This window comes from Sinohyriopsis cumingii, chromosome 11 (assembly GCF_028554795.1).
Source record: "Sinohyriopsis cumingii isolate HCF-2022 chromosome 11, ASM2855479v2, whole genome shotgun sequence".
Classification (NCBI taxonomy): Eukaryota; Metazoa; Mollusca; class Bivalvia; order Unionida; family Unionidae; genus Sinohyriopsis; species Sinohyriopsis cumingii.
Window position 1 is genome coordinate 89,884,876 of NC_142971.1, and position 22,612 is coordinate 89,907,487.

The following is a 22,612-nucleotide window of genomic DNA, read 5'->3' on the forward strand; positions in this document are numbered from 1 at the left end:
TAATAATAATAATAATAATAATAATAATAATAATAATAATAATACTAAGAAGAAGAAGAATTAATAATAATAATAATAATAATAATAACAACAACAACAATATCAACAGCAATGATGAACACAGTAATATTTTGATTTTCACTTTCTTTTAGTATTTCCTCAGGAATATGAGTCACAATGAATTTGCAAATATTTCAATGAAGTTCATATTTTTCTTGAGAGCGCGCTTTGTTCACGAATTTCTAAAAAAGAACTGGCTCGTCTGCATCTTCTTCTGAGATTTGATCTTTCTTGTTCTTTTTCTCTTTCTTTCCTTTCCTTCGACTATCTGAACATTCTGAAGACCGGATGTCTTCGTGACACCAAATCATTGGTTAGAGACCTCTGTTCTCCATTCTTATGATGGGGCGGAGGAGTGAGATATTTTTACTTTGACGTTATGGACATCCTGGAACTCAGTGCCCTTTGTCTTGAGAAAAATAACAGGTATCTTCACTTTTATTTCGAGAAGAGCTGTGCTTTTAGTTTGGGTTCAATGAGCTCTTTTCCTGTCTGGATCATCACCATTTTTTCAGCACTCATAACGCTTATTTGGGATTCCATTTATCTAGAATGGAATTTTGGATGAATTGTTTTTCTTTAGACAGGGCATGTGGCTTCCTGTGAGATGCCGTCTTGGACTGCTGCCTTGTTACTTTCTGAATGCTTTCATGGCATTTAAGATTTTTATCTTCGTGGGGGAGGAAGCGTTGACTCGGAGCAGTTCCTATACTAGTAGTATGAAAGGCGCACTTCTGTTGGTGGCTGCCTATTGTCCATTGCTTTGAAATATTTAGTCCATCGTTGTAGATGATCCTCCTCTTTGCTGAGTATTATACCTTCTTTGTCTTTGACTAGCTTTGATGGGTTCCTTATTTTCCATGAAAGTGTGCTTGTAAACCTCTTCATATATTTCCTCCCTGCTGCTGTCTCAGTATATGTGATCATGTCTCGCATATATTTCTTTTTTGTCTTTCTTGACGATTTTATTGACTTGATTGTAAACCTGCCCATACTGGGCTATGCATTTATGTGTCTTCTGTTCATCCAAGCATTGATTAATCTGTAGCTTCATTGTTATACGATATGTTGCCAGCCATTCTTTGCGTCTTCTTTCTATCTTGTCAAGAATTGTGCTACAATAACTCTCCCACAGCTATCTTGGTTCGCTCTAGTGTACGTCGATGGATATTTCTGTCAGGTTTCCTGATGCCTTTGTACTTTAGATTTTGGACGTAGGACTTTGAATTTGGCTCATCGCACCTGCCTCTGTAGCTCCTGAGTTTCATTCTGAATTAATCTACTACTAGGTGTTGATCAGATGCCGTATCTGCTTCTCTTATAACACGTACATCTACGTGCTTACATTGGAATACACAAGCATCAAAATTAGTCCTTGGTTTGATTTGATGGGCTATCGGAAATGATTTATGATTTTGTTGTTGCTGCCGATGTCTTTTGAACGCAGAACTATCTATGTTTATCCACCCTGAATAGCAAATAAGCTTGGAAAAAGGTTAATGGAGAGCGTTTGTTCTCAGGAAAATCCGTTTTTAAACGGCGGGATGGTGGAAGCAAATCGATCACCACGCGCTGTTAGTTCTGTTGAGTGCCTTGCGAAACTTTTAAGATCGCACTGAAGAGATGTTGACAGTCAAAATAATATCTCTAGTATATTTCTCATTTCATACACATTCATTCGGGGATTCACTAGCATTAGTAAAAAACAAAATCGTAATAACCAGGATAATTTTTGTCCAAGTGTTCTTGTATTTGATTGTGTAGTAGTTGTACAATGTAATTCCTTTGTTGTTGAATTTTTTTTATAGCGATAGTCAAGTCTTGAATGGAATGAATGATATCTGCTAAAGCCGTTTCAGTCCAGTCGTATGAGGTAATTTTCCTTGAAACAAGAAAACGTGTTGATGGGAAACAATCCAGAGATCTGTTAGTGAGTAAAGTAAAATAAAATTGATTAGCCATAGTTTAATTGTTCTTGACTCCTGATGTGAAAAGATCACTTTCCAACGGTTCGAAAGAGTTGCTATTTACTGAACAGAAAACAAAACTGGAAAACCAACTGTACTCAAACTTATATATAACATTGAAGAGCGAAAGAAAATAATTATACTCTATATAAATCCGAAGCTTTACGTGATATCAGGTCTAAAACTGAAGGGAAAAAAACATTCATAGATTGTTTTATTTTGACAACAATCGTGGTTAAAATCCTATATTGAGCACAGTACACATTTCAAACAAAAGGCGACAAACAATTTTTTTTACAATGACTTCTTAAAACTAACAAATAATAATGCAATAGCAAACAAATGGAAAATAGCAAATGCAAAGATGTTTTATTCAATCATTATGACAATGACTAGAAAACAGGTGTGATCTTTGCATGTCATTACAGACAACGTCACCGTGAACAAGATAGCTTTGTCAGATCACAAAGATTAAAGACGTTTGGCTCACAGCATAAACACACTCCCAGACGACATTTAAAATGGGGCAAATTAACAATCAATTGTCGCAACAAAAGATACAAAAATATTGCAGGAAATAAGTATTTCTGTTGTCGATGATTTGAACTGGAACGAGGTGACTTCGGTCAAAAAGATAAAAGACATTGCTAACAATTACAAACTGTCACTAATTTGAAGCGACTTCTCGAAGAAAATGCGAAAATGATGGTGTCCCAAAGAGTACATGTCGCAAAATAATTGGAGAGTTAGGATACTAACTCCAATTAGGTACCTGAACAATTTTAAGATAGGGAAAACAAATATTTTGTTGTGCCTAGATTATGTTCTGTTGTCAACAGCGTTATGTCCAGGATGGTTACGGACTTTGCACAAAGAAAACACGTTAATAATTAAAAAAAGCGGTTGTGAACATAAATAATCACCGTCTACGGGTTAGTCACGACTTTTGTTTTAAAAAACTAATTCTTGTAAAAGATTTGTTGATACAGAAGAAAATAGTTGATTGGACACATGAAAGAATATATTCATAAAAGATATCGCCATCAAACAACACTCTGTATTTGCGTATTATCAGATGAGATCGTTCCAAGAACTGGACGCACATAAATAGTGTGCATAAAATACTAGTTCACAGTAATTAATAGAGACTCCTGGAGTTAAAATTTACATAAAGTACCGATTTATTCCTTTGATTTAAACTATCAAACTATTTTTGTCATACTTTATCCGTTTGTTATCTCAAGACGTTAGTTTGTTGGTGACATAAATAGTAAAAGCTCATCGTGGGTAAGTCTCTCTCTCTCTCTCTCTCTCCCTCTCTCTCTCTCTCTCTCTCTCTCTCTCTCTCTCTATATATATATATATATATATATATATATATATATATATGTATATATATATATCTTTCTCTCTCTCTCTCTCTCTCTCTCTCTCTCTCAGGAGTTGAATTACAATAAACTCAAGATTACTATTTTACGTATATTTTCAGTGCGTATTTGGCAATTATCATGGGTTCATTGTTTTTAAAGGTAAAGTTACAGAAGATGACAGAGAAAATAACTCAAAAGGAGCCCGTTTTGTTGTGTATTATATAATACTTGACGCATGGCTTTTGAGTAATGGTCGAAAACAAATAAATAGCAAATCACACTTTTCAACGCAAGTGTTTTCATTCACAGCAAGAGAAAACATCACACGGAATGTGACTTGGCTTGTTTGTAAGATACCATCGAAATAGCGTAAGTCAGTTCATTTGGAAAGTACTGTTTATTGAAACCGCTATTAAGACGACTTGAGCGCTTTTTTGCCTTTTTACAGTGTGTGACTTTGAATACACAAGCCTGATATATAAACCTTCAATGCGGTTTCGTTACACTGGACTTATGCACATCAAGGGACACATAAGCTTCTCTTTCAAAAGAGGTAATTTTTATTGTCGTGCTAAACACTCGTGCATAGTTTAACAACATAATAAAAATGTATTCTTAAGTATTATTGATATTACTGTAAATATGTATTCGTAAGTACTATTTATATTACTATTTCGTACATAATGCTAACTTTATATGTATTAACACAATTTATTTGTCAATGTCAGTACAGATAGTTACACATTTATCCTTTGCTCGAGTTTCATGCAAATCTATACATTAAATGTATTAAAATTATTAATGTGACCATGGTAGATTTATCAGTAAAGTGAAGAGGGCAAAAGGACTCTAGTCACCCGTACTACACACACACACACACACAGACAGACAGACAGACAGACAGAGACACACACACACACACACACACACACACACACATATATATATATATATATATATATATATATATATATATATATATATATATATATATATATATATATATATATATATATATATATAGCTATTCTCACTCTTTGTTCAACGTTACATCCCATAAGATTGACACATCCGAAAAAATTATAATGGGCACCAACTTTTAAGTAAATGTCTGCTTTAGTCAAAATCACTGTGAACACGGAGTCAATCTATCTTTACAGACTGAGTCTCTCTGACACAAAACACATACACTACATACTAAGGGCTGCATGTTAGCTTTTTCTTAAACATTGCATGCGTCTCGAGTTATTACCGTTGGAAAGTAATAACTCGAGATTTTTTAATTTGAACAACACACACCTCACCCTCACCCCTCCCTCTTCTCCATTTTTCTCCTGGACTCAGGGATCCAACAGACTGGTTTCAGGAGTTAGCTGGATCTCTCATTTTGTGGAATTAACCATGACTATTGTATTCAAATATTGGATCTATTTGACAATTATGTTGCACTGCGATATAAATGTACACCTGCTTGTAGCCCTTTAAATACTAGGATACTAAATTTTGACGACAAAACATCGAAAGTTTAGCACGACAATGCAAAGACTAATTAGTAACATTATTAGCATACCACGCTTACTTTTCAGTACGAAGATGAATTGGCTGTCATGACTGCTTAGATGAAATCTCTAGTAAAATGAAGATATCCGCAAAACGGGTAAGTAATGTATTGTGGCCTGTATGGAATGTAAAGTATAGTGTCCTCAGTGGAACGTAATGTATCGCGTCCTCTGTGGAATGTAATGTATAGTGTCCTATGGAATGTAATGTATAGTGTCCTATGGAATGTAACGTATAGTGTCCTATGGAATGTAACGTATAGTGTCCTCCATGGAATGTAAAGTATCGTGTCCTCTATGGAATGTAAAGTATCGTGTTCTCTATGGAACGTAATGTATCTTGTCCTCTATGGAATGTAATGTATAGTGTCCTCAATGGAACGTAATATATCGTGTCCTTTATGGAATGTAATGTATAGTGTCCTCAATGGAACGTAATGTATCGTGTCCTCTATGGAACGTAATGTATAGGGTCCTATGGAATGTAAAGTATCGTGTCCTCTATGGAATGTAAAGTGTCGTGTCCTCTATGGAATGTAATGTATAGTGTCCTCAATGGAACGTAATATATCGTGTCCTCTATGGAACGTAATGTATAGGGTCCTATGGAATGTAAAGTATCGTGCCCTCTATGGAATGTAAAGTATCGTGTCCTATGGAATGTAAAGTATCGTGTTCTCTATGGAACGTAATGTATCGTGTCCTCTATGGAATGTAATGTATAGTGTCCTCAATGGAACGTTATATATCGTGTCCTTTATGGAATGTAATGTATAGTGTCCTATGGAATGTAATGTATCGTGTCCTCTGTGGAAAGGAAAGTATCGTGTCATCTATGGAATGCAATGTATAGTGTCCTCTATATAATGCAATGTATAGTGTCCTCTATGGAATGCAATGTATAGTGTCCTCTATGGAATGCAATGTATAGTGTCCTCTATGGAATGTAATGCATAGTGTCCAAAATGGAATGTAAAGTATCGTGTCCTTTATGGAATGCAATGTATAGTGTCCTATGGAATGTAAAGTATCGTGTCCTGCATGGAAAGTAAAGTATCATCTCCTGTATGGAAAGTAAAGTATCATGTCCTGTATGATAAGTAAAGTATCATGAGCTTTGGAAAGTAAAATGTCGTGTCCTCTGTGGAAAGGAAAGTATCGTGTCATCTATGGAAAGAAAAGTAATGTGCCTTCTATGGAATATAAGTAGACTGGCATATGGATAGTAAAGTATCGTGTGGTAAATAAAGTATCGTGTCCTGTATGGAAAGTAAAGTATAATGACAGATCTTTCTTTAGCTTGTGACAATTTAGGTCTTACAATCAAACTATAGAAGACAGAAAGGATGCCCAATCTACATCAGGAAAGCCTTACGTACAGCCTACAATCCCAGTAAAGGCCACACCCTCCTGGCAGTGGAGAGGTTCACATATCTCGGTAGCGCATTTTTACATGCAGTTCACATCGATCATGAAACCAGCACCAGAATGGCTAAAGCTATTGTGGCCTTTGGCAGACTGTGCGCAAATATGTAGGAGCGCAGAGCCATCAATTTACAAACAAAATTTTAGGTCTACAAAGCCGTTGTCGACCATGCTATATGTATGCGAAACGTAAACGCTGTACAGACTCCATGCCAAGAAGCTGGATCATTTTCGAACTATTACTTGAGGAAACAGATGAGGATAATACGACAGGACATGGACTATATACTGAGGTTTTCGCCCAGGCGGGCATTTCATGCCCACACACTGGTGATGATATCACAGATGAAATGGACAGACCACGTTATCAGGATACCATGAGAACGACTACCAAAGTAGACCTGAGCTGAATGAGGAAAAGCGATCTCAGGGTGGGCTGAAGAAACGCTTCAAAGATTCCATCAAGCCATTCTTGAAACACTTCTACATTAACCCTGAGTCTATTGAAGATCTCTCTCGTGACCGCTACACCTGGTGTTGACTCGTCTATTCTGGAGCTACAGACCTTAAACGAAGGAGAATTTCAAAGACAGTGCAGAAGCGCACGCAGCGTAGATCACATAACTGCAGCACTTCCTCTATTGATCAAGTTAACCCAAGCGGCATTTGCTGTCGAGTGTCACGTACAGTACAGAGCACATATTGGCCCGATCAGCAACTCAGGTTTTCACACAAACCAAACCAGTTAGTAATGTCATGGTCATCTTCAAACTTGAAGGACGAACAACAACACTATATTTGACCATACACCCATTTTAAAATGGTATGTGGATGCGTATCAAGAACAGTAACATCCATGCTATAAGCAGGTCACTGTACCGAATTTGTCACGCTTGACATATATATATATATATATATATATATATATATATATATATATATATATATATATATATATATATATATATATATATATATATATATATATATATATATCATATACATACATTGAAATTGGTATGAGGATGCATCTCGGTGAGTAACTTAACCACACCAAAATATAAGTCCATATTGTTGTGTTTGTTCATGTTAAAGTGGAAACTTTTCGGTTATTCATTTTTTGTACCTTTTATTTTAGTTCTATCACCTCTAAACTAATACAACTTTGTTTCAACACTGATGAAACTTTGTTCATTAATGAATGCGAGTAACCACAGTCATTCCTCAAAAATATCATTATAAATTTGATTTTTTTTAACGCAATCCTACATAAATGCAATGAATATGTTGGATAAACTATGTGTGTGTGTCTGTGCGTGTCTCTGTTATTACAGATGGAAAATGCAATCTAAACGTTGAAAAACAGCATCTGTATTCTACTACTACTATTAACAAGAACAAAGAGAACAAGAACTAGAACAAAAGCAACAACAACAACAACAACAACAATAATAATAATAATAATAATAATAATCGATATGTCTACTGTAAACCTTTTTAGTAGATGGAAAATAAAATTTAGGTTGCCAATACGTAATCTTTTTTTAATATTTTTCTCTATTATTACACAGCGTACATACTATTAGTATATACTATGTTTATCGTTGTTTTTGCAGAAGGTAATGCAATTACATTACCACTACAATCAAATATTATAACCCTTAAGTATTTTGTAAGTTAATCAAGACAAAACTTTTTTCTTTCATTTTCTAATAGTTCATTTCTTTTACATCTCTATATTTAATGCCCGGATTTTCAGGGCAGATCTATTTAAATGCTGAGTTTAACGGAAATTTTGAGTTGGATTTAACTATTTGATAGGCTGGTTTACATTTGCTTTATTCTTTTTCAGGCTTGTTTCAAATTCATACTCTGCATTTTGATTATTTATACGATATGGAATGTATGGTTGAACAGACATGCATGTTCTCCAAATATAAGAATAGACTTTGTGTCGAAAGTCAAAACACGAACAATTGAAAAGGCTGAAGAACTGAACCAATTTGAAGACGACGTATTGAGGAAAGACGGAAACTTAGCTCACTATATGGACAAATTATTCAGTCTTATGTTTGAGGAACCAGACTTTTCAAAGAAATATCTTGTGTATCAGTACGATCAAAGTTTAAATAATATTGGTGATTTCTTTCCCGGCGCTGTTACTGCCTTTTTGATTTCCATTTTGTCACAGCGGTCTTTTGCAATCAAAGAGACAAGTGGATGTTCTCCTCTTTCTTGGCTTGAACCACGACTTGTTAGTTGGGACGTCAAAGAAGAAGATTTAAGAGGTTTGACGTCAAGCAGGCATGATGTGAGGAGGATGACAAATTTCAGACAGCAGCTCGAAAGTTACAACTTCGACGAAAAATTCATTCAGGACGTTATTTACTTTGTAGCTGAGGAAGAATTCATTGCTGAAATTCGACGTCACTTCCGTACTTTTGACACAATGCCCTGGATTTTAAATATGGCTCACAGTGACATAATACGCATTGCATTGTATGGTTTGTTCCAACCAAGTGAAGTTCTTGTCAAAAAGGTAAATGAAATATTCCTACCGTACAACGAATTCAAACACCTTGTCTGTCTCTATGCTCAAATTCCTGTGGCAAAGATGTACTCTTATTCGTATTTTGACCCTGTTTGGAAGTTTCTTAAAAATTACGGTAAACGAGCGAACATAACATATAATATATTTATTGAAATAAACAATGAACAGATTAAACAAAAAGCTAAAGAAGAATTTGGTTCAACTGTGGTGGATTTTGACAATTACTTTTATCTGTTCAGTGACAATGGGAACAAATGTAACGAGTACTTCAAAAATGTACTGCAAATGACGATTCTACAAAATTGTAATGCATTAATTATAACAGATTCCCTACAAGGGAAGTACGCAGCGTACATGCGCGCCTCATCAGATAACCTATATTGTTATGTAGGCACTTCATCTGTATTCGAATGTAATAGAGACGTCCTAAAGTCAACGTTAAGTTGGGACTAAATATGTGTTTGTAAGTAATTAATAAAAATATCATTATTTCATATGTGAAAATATATAATTGCAGCTGAAGATGAAGCTCTTCTTAATCTGTCTTCTCTCTTCTATGCGAGTCCACGTCTCTCCTGATATCCACTCTGTCTTCTTACTATTCCTATAACCTAAAACTACTTCTCCTGCTTCCTTCATTACTCTGTTGAAATTGTCGATGGTCAGCGCTGTCTCATCTTCTAGAACACTAAAGCTATTCCTTAGGGCCAGCCTAAACTCTTCCTTCACTTTTGGATCTTTCAGCTTGGCCACATCGAAGCGCTGATTCCTGGAGACCCCTATCCTAACTTTCCTAAGCTTCAAAGTCACCTTGGCCACCAGAAGACTATGGTCGCTGCCGATGTCAGCGTGCCGCATCACTCGCACGTCCTGCAAGGAGTGTTTCCATCGGCCGTTGATGATGATGTGGTCGATCTGGTTCTGAGTTCTGCCGTCTGGTGACGTCCATGTGAGCTTGTGGATGTCCTTGTGCTCGAACAGGGTCCCTCCTATGACCAAGTCATTCTCTTCACGAAAGTTGACCAGTCTTTCCCCGTTGTCGGTCATCACACCTACTCCATGGCGCCCCATGGTGCTCTCTCTGTTTTTATTGTCGCAGCCGACCCTAGCGTTGAAGTCGCCAATTAGCAACAACACGTCATGTCGAGGTACGTCCTCTAAAACGGCTTGAAGAGCGTTGTAAAAGGTGTCTTTGTCCTCTTCTTCCGCGTCGTTTATTGGTGCATAGGCCACAACAACAGACAGCTTGGCGTACTTGGAGTTCATCCTGACGTACAGCAGGTGCTCGTTCACTGGCTTCCACTGTAGAACGGTATTAGTCTTGTTCTTGCTGATAATGATGGCGACCCCCTCCCGGTGGTCATTGTCCTTCCTTCCGGACCAGATGAAGACTTCTCCGGAGTTCAACTTCTGCTTGCCGGCACCAGTCCATCGTGCTTCTGTTACACCCATGAGGGTCAAGTTGTAGTGATTCAACTCGCACATATGATATAAAATATTTAAATTCTGCACTAAAGCATCTCAGAAAATATAATATAAATCGAGTGTGGTGCATTTTTCAAAGCGTCATATTATCAAAATGGTTCGCTAACATTGAACGATGTATTGAACAAAATTCAAAACCCGATATATTTTATTATGTGAGTCCATTGTGGTAACGCTTATCAACGTCACATAGAAGTATATTCTCTGTGTGAGAACATATACCACACTGGTGTAACGCTGAGCAATATCTGATAGAGCTATATTTTCAATGTGAGTCCATTGGGTGTAACGCTGAGTAAAGTCTGCTAGAAGTATATTGTCTACTAGTGTCCGTTGGGGTTAACGCATAGTAAAGTCAGATAGAAGCATATTCTGTATGTGAGTCCGCTGGGTTAACGCTTAGTGAAGTCTGATAGAAGTATATTGTCTATGTGAGTCCAGTGGTGTAACGCTTAGTGAAGTTTGATAGAAGCATTTTGCCTATGTGAGTTCATTAGTGCAACGCTTAGTAAAGTCTGATAGAAGTATATTGTCTATGTGAGTTCATTAGTGTAACGCTTAGTAAAGTCTGATAGAAGTATATTGTCTGTATGAGTCCACTGGTGTAACGCTTAGTAAAGCCTGATAGAAGTATATTGTCTATGTGAGTCCTAGATTGTAACACTTAGTAAAGCATGATATAAGTATATTGTCTATGTGAGTCCATTGGTGTAACGCTTAGTAAAGTCTGATAGAAGTATATTGTCTATATGAGTCCTCGATTGTAACGCTTAATACAGTCTGATAGAAGTATGTTGTCTATGTGAGTCCATTGGTGTAACGCTTAGTAAAGTCTGTTTGAAGTATATTGTATATGTGAGTCCATTGGTGTAACGCTTAGTAAAGTCTGTTAAGTATATTGTCTATGTGAGTCCATTGGTGTAACGCTTAGCAAAATGTGATAGACGTATATTGTCTATGTGAGTCCTAGATTGTAACGCTTAATACAGTCTGATAGAAGTATATTGTCTATGTGAGTCCTAGATTGTAACGCTTAGCAAAGCCTGATAGAAGTATATTGTTTATGGTAGTCTATTGGGGTAACGCTTAGTAAAGTCTGATAGTAGTAGATTGTCTATGTGAGTTCATTGGTGTGACGCTTAGTAGAAAAGTACATATCTCTAAAATACCTGCCCCTTTCTATTTTCATCGCAATGTTGTACAAAAGAATTGTTTCTTTTTTTGCTTTAAGTGCTAAACATTGGTAAAATGTATTTAAGTTGTTTGCAAGTTACTCGTTTGAATAGGAATATGATCAGTAAAAGAGTTTCGTATATCATGTCTGTTCATTGAAAGTCGGGCAACGTAACTTTGTATGGAATTCACCTAAATAAAATCAACTATGGATAATAAGTCATGTTCTTACGCTACAAGCTAGTCCAAACTTTGTATAGTCACCAAAAAGGCATTTTCAGGCATGTAAGCATAACAGAAACGTACAGCCTTTCGTTCATGTTGAACATGAACGACAGGTCGAGGCAATACAAATAATGATACGAAACAATTTTCAATGCAAATATGAAGATAAGCTGTTTAGAAGGAAAGGTAAATCGGGAGGTAGTAGCATGAAAGAAGTCAATTAAACACAAATCGAAATTCAATCACACACACACACACACACACACACACACACACACACACATATATATATATATATATATATATATATATATATATATATATATATATATATATATATATATATATATATATATATATATATATATATATATATATATTGCATGTGCATCAACTTCTGAGGACACCATCTTTTTTCCACACTACTTTCCGCGACTAGTCTTCGCCTACAAGAGGACTGAGCACTGAAAAGGGGCCAGAAGGAAGAAGAAAAAACTGATCATTGGAGGGAGGAATAAAACATTGAAAACAAGTGGAAGAAATTGCATGATCCATGACATTGATCACGATGAGGTGCAAATTCGTAAGTACGATGTGTTTTATGAGAATACTAAGCCACATACATACATACAGACATACATACATGCATGCATGCATGCATACATACATAGTGGATCATATTTCATTCCCTAATTATGATAAAGATACGAAACAAGAGCTGCTCTTGATCAAAAGTTCTCTATATATGTATGTATGTATGTATGTATGTATGTATGTATGTGGCTTAGTATTCTCATAAAACACATCGTACTTACGAATTTGCACCTCATCGTGATCAATATCATAGATCAAGCGATTTCTTCACGTATGTATGCATGTATGTATGCATGTATGTATGTATGTATGTATGTATGTATGTGGCGATCTTCGTCCCAGGAAGCACCGACGGCATAGTTTTGGAAACAATAAGTCAAAAGGTATTAGAATAAGAACCTGACAGAACCTATTTGCAATATTAAATAAACCCTGCAAAGTGGGTCACAAATCAGTGTCGTAGTTTTCATATGCACTCATACTGCAAGTTTAGTCTTAAAAGATGCATTGAAATTATTTAAGTTGCAATCACAGCGGGATGAGAGGCAGACACACGGATGGACAGACTGTGAATTTTGCATACTGCCCCACATCGGCTATAGCTAGTGACACATGACCATATAGGCACACATGTTACACTTACCTCAATATACTGTAAACATTTTTTGTTTTAATTCCAGCGTTAACTTTTAGCGAACTTCCCGAGGAAACATATGTACGCTCAAGATATTCACCTTAAGTTTGTGTTACTAGATTATGCTACTCATATATCATACAAAAGCCGAAAACTAATGACAATATTCAACTTACGGATGTAAGTAACAACTATTTAACCAGGAATTTTATCTTACTGCCATTTCCTTATAATAAGACAATATCATAACTGTTGCATCAATTAGTTTTAATTGTCGTCAGAACATTGCTAAAAATTAATATAACATAATGTGATGAAAATGAAGATAAAGATTAAACGAAATCAACGATTCTGGTCGGTCTAGTATTCAATTTACTTTGTGTCTGATGTTATTGGTTTTTATTAAGACAATATCTTTATCCAGATAACTCGTCACCTGACACCCTTGGGTATGGCTGGATTAGGTCTGGGAATGTTATACGTCATCTACACAACGTATCCGTGGCTTTGTACCCGGGAAGAACTGAAAACCATCACCTTAGAAGTAATGGAGAATGATGACCTCAAATTCGACAAACCAGTGTTGGAGTTTGGAGAAACCAAACCAGATCACATGACATTTGATGCTGCTGTCAAGAATTATGAAGCAGATTTCAAGGAAATTTTCACACATGTACCAGACGATAAGAAATTTCTCATCTATGACTGCCGCAATCATTGTGGAGGTTGGGGTGACCGCATTAAAGGGATGGTTACGGCATATCTTCTGTCCATATTGTCCAACAGGACTTTTGGGATACATCATTCTTATCCATGTAACCTGTCAAGTTATTTGGCGCCTAATCTGATAAACTGGCAGATAGAGGATTCTAGACTGACAAGCCCAAGTGTACATACAATCGACTACATGAATGATCATATAGAAATCCAAGGTAGGATTCAACATAACAACTTCACTGAGTATAAACATGATGTAATCTACCTGAAGGTCAACCAGGATTGGACGGACCAGCTGAAGAGGAATAGGATAGCCAGGAATGTTCTACCTCCTCTCCAGAAAAGGACGTACAGTGATATCTTTCGCATGGTATACTTTGGTCTCTTCAAATACTCAGACGTTTTAAGAAATAACATAAAAGACTTGATCTCAGAATATGTTGGGTATAATAAACTTGCATGTTTTCACGCAAGAATTGATTACCCGGGGAATAAAAGGTATGAAACGACCGATTTTGGCTCTGTGTGGTCTTTATTGCGTAGATTTAACTTGACTGGACGTTATAAGATTTTTGTGGCCTCCGATAACACGGAAGTCAAAAGATTTGCTAGTGCTTTATTTGGGAATAATTACATAGCGAGATATTGGAATGTGGGTCACGTGGACGAGGCAAGTTCTTGTGAGGATTTATTGGTGACGTTGACAGAACATAGCATTCTGATGAGGTGTGACGTTCTGGTGTTGACAGCAAGCGGCTTTAGCTACCAGGCGGCTCACTTCCGGCAGACGTCACGTAATTTGTTCTGCTTTTTTAGGACGCACGGAGCTTATCCTTGTAGACGAGAATTAATTAAATACCTGTACGGTTGGCCATGTGGCAAGAAGGACCAATTTTGCTACTGATGACAGACCACTTTCAGTTTATGATCATTCGACATATTTTATACTGATGTGCTTAACCGTTATTACAAATAAACAACGTAACCAAGTATCAGAGTTCATTTTGAAAGAAGTATTGTATTATCTGTCATTTAATTGAATTAATTTTTAAAAAAGGTATCCTCCCAGTCCGCTTGGGCTGTTGGACTGAATAATGACTTCTTCTCTATACAAAACACGAGATGCTAATTCCTGACCTTTTTAATTTATTACTATGAAAGAATGCTAATTAGTTTAAGTTGTGTCGACTATGAAATTTGTAACAGTACACTTTTTCCTAAAATGTTTGCATTCACAAACTTGTGTTACTTTGTAGCTGTAGATCGTTACATAACACATTTCCGAAACAAGTGTGTGCATGTACAAATTTCAGCTAATTTTGCATTGTAATTCTGTCGGCCGCAATCGGCTGTCGTAGCTTGTCCCTTTGTACTTCGGTTTTGCTTACAATATCCAACAGTTCAAATACTTATATATATAAGTAGTGAATGGGGGCACCCTAGGGACAATGGGACTTACCATTAAAAACAGGGTCCCGGCACTCTGGGGACTATGTAAATTTAACATGGGGAAAACTTGCCTGGCACTCTGGGGACAATGGGAATTTAACATGGGAATATATTTTGGGCCTGTCTAGGGACAATAGAAATTGAACATGGGAATATATTTTGGGCCTGTCTAGGGACAATGGAAATGGAACAGGGAAATATACTTTGGGACTGTCTAGGGACAATGGAAATGGAACAGGGGAGAGGGATATACAACACAGACAATAGACAACAGACATTTTTAAAAATTTAAAAAAAGAAAAAAAAGTTAGGCATGAAAGATAATGTCTTTTCGAGACCTATGAGTGGCCCTGAAAAGGGCCTTTGGGTTTCTTCTTGTTCTTCTTGTTCTTCTTCTATTTCCTCCAGTTCTTCATCCACCCCATTATCTTTCCTAATAATTCTTTCTTCTTCTTCTCCTTCTTTGGCATCCAGTCAGGATGGCCCAACGCTCTGAACTTGGTCTGTATCTTCATCCAATTCTGATTGAGCCTCTCAAACTCTGCCTGTTTCCTTTTGTTTTCCTGATCTTTTCTTTCTTTACTCCATGTCTCTTTAATCTTCTCTACTTCTTCCTCCATCACTTTTCTCATCAGATCTTCCCCTTTCTTCATCTTGTCCAACCCCCATTTTACATTCCTCCACTCTGTCCAGTACAATATCTTTTCTAGGAAGCACCGGACTTGGATGACATGATCCAGTACTTCCTTCAAACTTCCCACTCTGACATAAGGTGGGTCAATGAAGCCTCTTGACTTATTGACTTCTTCTATCATCCCTGCTATGAGATCTCTGGCTGCCTTTAGACCTTGAACTTGACTGGTTACCAAGTCTTTCGTATCTCCATGCCTCCATTCCTTTTCTATTCTTTCTACAACATATTCTACATCCATTATCCAGAAATAGATGTCTGTCAATACAATAGATTAAATAAAACTGATACTTGAGTCATTTTGTCTCGGTTATTCTGTAGAATGGGGCGAACGACGAACGTTGTGGGTTCTTATATAAAAAGCGCGAACGTGAAGGAAAACACCCCCTACTTTTCTCTTCTCATATTATCTACTATCCACACTAACGTAATGAGACAGAAAAAACGTAACCATAATCTACTATCCACACACGGTAAGCATCAAAATCAAACCCAAATATACTATCCGCACACACACACACATCCTAAGCAGCAAAAAAAACAAAAAACAAATCAAAATCTACTATCCACACACGTTAAGCAGCAAAATCAAACCCTAATATACTATTCACACAAACTTACGTGAGCCATTACAAAACCCAATAATCTACTATCCACACAAACGTACTTGAGCGCTTACAAACACAAATACATACACTCACACTAGGAAAGGAGTGAGTGTTTATATTCACACTACTCCACATACACACATTGGCAAATCGATTACTATATCTTTTCTAGAGTATGGGGTAGCCCTGAAAAGGGCTGGGTTTTTTTAAACTCCACAGACACCTGTTAGTGGTTGCGTCTCCCCGGCCTGGCACCGCACACGCATCTCCTACTCCAGTCTCCTTTCACTCTTTTCGCTGGGAGTGCAGAGGCGGGATGAGTGGCTTCAGAATCCCAATCTTCTGTCTCTGGGATTCTGAAATTTCCTTGTTGTGGCTGTGGTACAGCCATTCCTCTCTCCTTTTCCGCCTCTTCTTTTTTTCTTTTCTCCTCCTCTTTCATCCTTCCTTCTTCCACTAGCCTCTGCGGCCAGCTCATTCAGTATGAGCCTGGCATATTCCAGGTGCACATGGAGTTCAAGAAGTTTAGCTAGCCTTCTGCTCATTTTGTAGTGTTGATCAATCAACAAGGGTAGCTAGACTGCCGAGCAGTTTCTTATTTTATAGGAAAAGCGCGGACGTGAAGGAAAACATCCCCTAAAACCCAAAACTTATATTACCTACATCATGGCCTAAAACGCGCCGATCTAAAAGAAACACTCACTCACTTTTTTAACTATCCATTACTAATTTAAAAATTTTCATTAATCACTTAAAGAAATAATATACTATCCACATACGTAATGCAGTCAGATCAAACCCAAATCTACTATCCACATACGTCAAGCAACAAAAAAATATTATCATAATCTACTATCCAAACAAACGTTCGTGAGCGCTTACAATCACACACATAAACATATACAATCACACCAGAAAAGAGTGTTTATATTTACACTACTCTACATACACACATTGGCAAATTCATAATTATTTCTTTTCTAGAGTATGGGGTAGCCCTGAAAAGGGCTGTTTTTTATGTGAACTTGAAGATATGGCAATCTTTTAGGTTCTAAGATTGCGGCCTCCTCTGACGATAGGCTTTCTCCCAGGATAAGGTCTGCTTCTTCGGAAAGAGAAGAAGAACTCTTTGGTATCGATACGACAGTCGACAAAGCCTCTGTCAGGTTCAGGTTGCTGCTTCTGCTTTTGTTGCTGTTGCTGCTCTCTCTGCTGTTTCTGAAGTCTGTACTTCTCTGTCCATTCTTCTTTCTTCCTGTTAATTTCTTTTCTGAAGAGCTCTTCTATCAGGTCTTCAGTGACTTTTAACATTCTAACATTCTCTATCTCTTCTGGCTTCGGTATCAGACTGTGTCTGACCCTATACAAATTCACGTAGGCTTCGTTTAGCTTAGCTAGTCTGGAGCACATCATCGTAGGAGGATGAGTCGACAATGGACGGTCAGACTGGAGACTGCCCCGGTTTTATAGTCAAAGCGTGGACGTGAAGGAAAACATCCCTACACGGTTTTCGAGTCGGAACGTTCAATGAGTGTCATGGGAGGGATAGTAAGAAGTCAAAGAGCATGAATCAGGATACCTATAGCCAAACAAACCCCAAAGACATTTTTTCTTCAAAACAACATTTTTATTCAAAGTCACTTAACACTGACAATTAACCATAACATTTTAACATTAACAATCCAATTTAACATTAAACATTTTTTTCATATAACAAACATTTTTTCTCAAATAACACTCTATTTTGGACAGGGTTGACAACGTTGTGAATGAAATTGTGATTTCCACTGTCGGAAGTCATTAGGCCATTGATGGACACTACGTTTCCTAGCTTGAGACAAAAGATAAATATAATGGTCACAAACCATCGATCTACTTTCACATCGTTTTTAGAAGAAGAACGAGAATCAAAATGAGTCACAAAATGTTCTAAAGAATAGTCCAGACTGCGATGATGCAGAAAATACACACAGTACTGTCCACACACCAGGGAATCTGTGCCTTGTAATTTCACATTATTGAATCGTGTGGTCTGAGCATTTCTTCTCATAAAGTCAATGATATCGTCTTCCAAAGGAGGCAATCGATACGAATCAAAATATTCCACACATCCTTCTTGAGGAAAGTAGACGGCTACCCAGTGGGTTCCTGGGAGATGACTGTCGTCCGTGTTGATCACATAAGCTTGACGGTCTTGAGGTTTGCGATGAGGCAGTTCATCTTTAGCACATACGACAGGATTCCAAGAAGCAGTGTACGAACTGTGGTTCAAAAGGTAATAAAGTTCCCAAGTATCCAAGTTTTGTGTGGATTTTTTTTTCTTCACAGGTAATGATAAGTGATCAATTCGATCCTGACTTTTTGCTTGAAAATGTCTGACAAGTAACCGTTTCTTCGCCTCGTCTCCCAACTATGATCCAAGAGAGCTTCGATGAGATGGATCTCTTGAGTTGTTAATGGTGGACAAGAATGTTTACGCAAGTATTTATACCACTGATGCAACACGTCTTCTTCCGAGATGAGACTCCAAGCTTCGTCCAGATACTCGTCCAATTTTTCTTCTTGACTCAACATCAGACATTTATCGTGTTGAATTTGACTGGGATGATCGCTGTGACATCCATATCAATCTTCCTTGATCAGCTCCTTCATTTGTTCTGCCAGGATGTAGCAAAACAGGAGACTAAATGGGCTTTTTGTTCTGGCCATCTCGACTTCATCATGATGACATCTTCGTCTTTGTCTTGGGATTCTTCTTCCACAGTCTCTTCACATTCCATGTCTAAAGTTTCTCCAGTAGGTAAAGAGGGATAACAGTCTTCCATAGCTTCTAGTAATCTAGAATGACTTCTCTCAAACTGTTGATTTCTATCGTATTGTCAAATTCTGCATACAGGAGGACGTTCACTGTGTCAGGTAGAGGATTAGTAAACTGAAGTTCCACTCGAATCTGACCGGATTTTATAGGGTGGAAATGTCCCTCGTCGCTGCCTTGGTCTGGAGTGAAATCAAAACCCCATAAACCGTAGCCTCCTGTATAATCCTCGTACGATATGCCGTGACTGGTGTTGGTTCCTAACTGTCCGGTGGCTTCGTACAGGGACAAGTACGACCTCAAGTAATTCCTGTCACCAAACTTAGGCTCAAAGGGTCGGGTACACAGTGTCTTGCCATCGCGACTGACTTCGATCTTGGCTACGTTGTAATGATGAAACAGGAAAGGATTTTCGTAGTGGACTTCGTTGAAGGCTGAATTCTTGACGATACCAATGATCAAACGCTTGGGTAACTGGCCTTGGAACAGATGATCTTCGATCATGGATCGCTGTCCAGCAGGAATAGTGAACGTTTTTACTTCCACGCGTCGTATCAGATACTTGGCGGTCGTTCTGCTCAACGTGTGACTGATGTCGTTTCCCACTTTGGGTAACACTTCCACGCGTCGCACGTAGAGCCTGGCTTCTTGGATGATGGTTTTGTACTCGTTAGCATGGGCCATCAAATGGAAAGCGGTACTGCTACGATTCAGTCTCAGGTGAATATTAACCCCGTTCAGTAAACACTTTTCTTGTAACCACATGTCCAAATGCAAACGATCCATCAGTTCTAAACTACGTCATTTCAGAATTTTATTTATACGTGTGTTAAACCCCACATTGTGAGGATCGTCATCTGCTGTGAGGGCTGTGTCGTTAAACGTGTTATCACCTGCTGTGTCAGGTTTCCATACTACGGACGCATCCAGATGAGTATTCTTGGCTTCTTTTCCGTACGTCAAGAGATTTTCCAGGTAGGCACGATAATGGTAAGTATCCATGCTGCTGCTGACCAGTTTGTTATTCAAGTACAAGTCCACTTCGCTTAACAAGGAATGCATGAAATTGTTGACGGGAGCTACTCTAGCATCGCCTCCTGGATTGTTGTCCGTTTTGATCACTTTGACTTTCAAATACAGGTAATTGCTATTCAGATCGATGTAATCATCGGGCTGACCTTTGATATCAAACTTGATGAGAGCTGAATCCGTCAAAGAGGAGACGGAATGAAATTCCACCCATTGGGATTCTTGCATTGTCATCATGGTGGGTGGGATGGCAAACAGATCCAGTTCCGACTTGGAACAGGCGCAAGACTCTCGGTGCATCATTTTTTTTCTGTTTCTCAATACTTTAATAATCGAAAAAGTCTAAGTCTCGAACGGTTCTTCTTTTCTTTGTCTTTCTAGCTTTAGAAGTGTGAAGTCTTGTGAAAGGGTGTTTTCTTCTTCGTCTCTTTCTGCCTTGTCCTTGCTGTCTCGTCAGGGAAGTTGGAATGCCTGACTCAATAGGGTTCAGGACATTTATAAGAGTTTCTCGTCGACCCAAAAGGTCTTTGTCCGTTTGCAACAAGACATTTTTGCCTGCTCTCAAGAAAGCTTCTTTTGGGTTTTCTTTGTCGATGATGACATTTTGGAGAAATTCTTTGCCGTGTGTCAATGCGGCATCTTTCAAGGCATGCAATCCGCGTGTCACCATCGGTTTCAACACCGGAGCCACCGAAGGAAAAGCCGATTTGAACATATCTCCTAAACCGTGTCCTCGCTGTCGAGCAACCCCTCCGTACACTGGATACTTGACTTACAACTCGTTAGAGAACCGTTTTCGAAAATGGAGTTTCACCGTGACTTTTCCTTTGGTAAATGGAATATTTTGTCCCAGATCTCCTTTTATAGCAATGTTGACCGTGTCCAAATACGACTTGCTGACAGGCAAATAGTGAGGATGTACAAATTCGCGGTGTATGTGATAAGTGTTTCCACCTTCCTCGTCAGTGACCGTGGTAGAATCCACTTTGAAAGGAATGACACGCAGTAACGGTACGGAGGTGTGTCCCACCACGTTATACTCCACCACATCGGAGTACACAAAGATCAAATTCAGTCCTTGGTTCAGTTCTACCGGGGAACGGAATAACTTGATAAAAGAATCGTTGTCGGAAATGGTAATTCGTTTTTCTTCATCATGGTCATCCCCATGTCGTTGTCCCCGCCCAAAATGTCAAACAATTCAGGACAAAATAAAATAGACATGATTTTACCCCCGTCAAATTTTATTAGGAAGCGACTAGCTGCTTTGTGGTATTCCAGGGTGACACTTTTTCTGACACTTTCCAAAGCTTTCAGAAACACGACATTAAACCTGGAGGCAATGGTGCTGACTAAATGTTGACCACTAAAATAATAGCCTGGAGGAACGAACAAGTGATATGACCACTTTTGAGTTTCTGAGTTATATATTTTGTTATCGTAATTGTCATGGGTATTCAAGTACTTTTGCAATTGTTCGTCATGAACTTCCACTGAAAAATAATTTTGATTGGGAAGGACATTGAGGACTTGAGTCGGGTGAATGATTTCTACTAAAGCCACTTCCCAATGGGCTTCGTGATCTAATTGGATGGTGTGAGGTAATTTGACCGTGTAACAGCACAAAGTGTTCTTGGGAAACACCTCCATGGAACTGTCACTTGGTAAGGTTAAGTAAAATTGGTTGTTAGTGTGACTCATAATTCCAGAGTTCTGTGGCTGTCCGAGGGGTTACTGGAAGTCAAAGGAGTGTCTCTGCTCAAAATGGGGTTGTTGTTGTTGTTGGAGTGGTGACTGACACTGACACTGGACGCAAGGTTCCCGTTGTTCCCGTTCGAGGTGAATTTCAGGGAGGGATTGGGAAGCAGGTAACCGATGCAACTGCTTCATGAAATGGTCCACACTTGTTTGTCTCCTTGTTACAAACTCAAATTGGCAATGGCTGCACCGATGACACAATACACCACGAAGATTTGGCAGAAAAGACGATTTGCGTTTTAGGCACACGTTCTCCACACCACACCCACAAGGGTTGTTTTTGTAAATCTTGCAGAGAAGAACTGGGTGAAGGAGTAGGCGCAGTAGCTGAGTCTGTGTGAAAGGGCATGATGGTCACTTCTTTTTATAGTCGATGACTTGCGAAGCGTCGATCCAAGAATCAAAACTGGGTGGATATCCTTTCCAACGTACTTTGACTTCTTTGACACGTCGTTTGCCTCCTTTACGGGTCCTGCGTTCGAGAATGTTTACGATGTCGTAC

General features: G+C 38.2%; 2 protein-coding genes across 4 annotated transcripts in view; both read left to right on the top strand.

Annotated features, from left to right (window-relative positions):
* Window positions 1-10,076, top strand: part of LOC149788954 (uncharacterized) — a 28,466-nt gene extending 18,390 nt beyond the window's left edge. The window contains exons 1-4 of one of the 3 annotated variants that reach the window (XM_089975811.1): window positions 3,739-3,950; window positions 4,984-5,054; window positions 8,234-8,920; window positions 9,677-10,076. In XM_089975811.1, the coding sequence (XP_089831937.1) occupies window positions 5,034-5,054; window positions 8,234-8,920; window positions 9,677-9,874 (906 nt within the window). In that variant the 5' untranslated portion in view covers window positions 3,739-3,950; window positions 4,984-5,033 and the 3' untranslated portion in view covers window positions 9,875-10,076. Of the gene's footprint in view, window positions 1-3,738; window positions 3,951-4,983; window positions 5,055-8,233; window positions 9,425-9,676 lie in introns of those variants that run through there. The other 2 variants (XM_089975809.1, XM_089975810.1) reach the window with 2 other exon arrangements.
* A 2,151-nt stretch (window positions 10,077-12,227) lies between these two features.
* On the top strand, window positions 12,228-14,750 carry LOC149788955 (uncharacterized). Its single transcript, XM_089975812.1, has 2 exons — window positions 12,228-12,398; window positions 13,468-14,750. Exons 1-2 carry the CDS (start codon window positions 12,369-12,371, stop codon window positions 14,662-14,664), a joined length of 1,227 nt encoding a protein of 408 aa, XP_089831938.1. The 5' UTR covers window positions 12,228-12,368; the 3' UTR covers window positions 14,665-14,750.
* Window positions 14,751-22,612: the final 7,862 nt, after the last annotated feature.

Excerpts from the sequence above, each read along its gene's own strand:
- LOC149788955 (XM_089975812.1), top strand. The coding sequence starts at position 12,369 with ATGACATTGATCACGATGAGGTGCAAATTC. Across the intron at positions 12,399-13,467 it reads TCACGATGAGGTGCAAATTC|ATAACTCGTCACCTGACACC; the intron begins GTAAGTACGATG and ends ATCTTTATCCAG.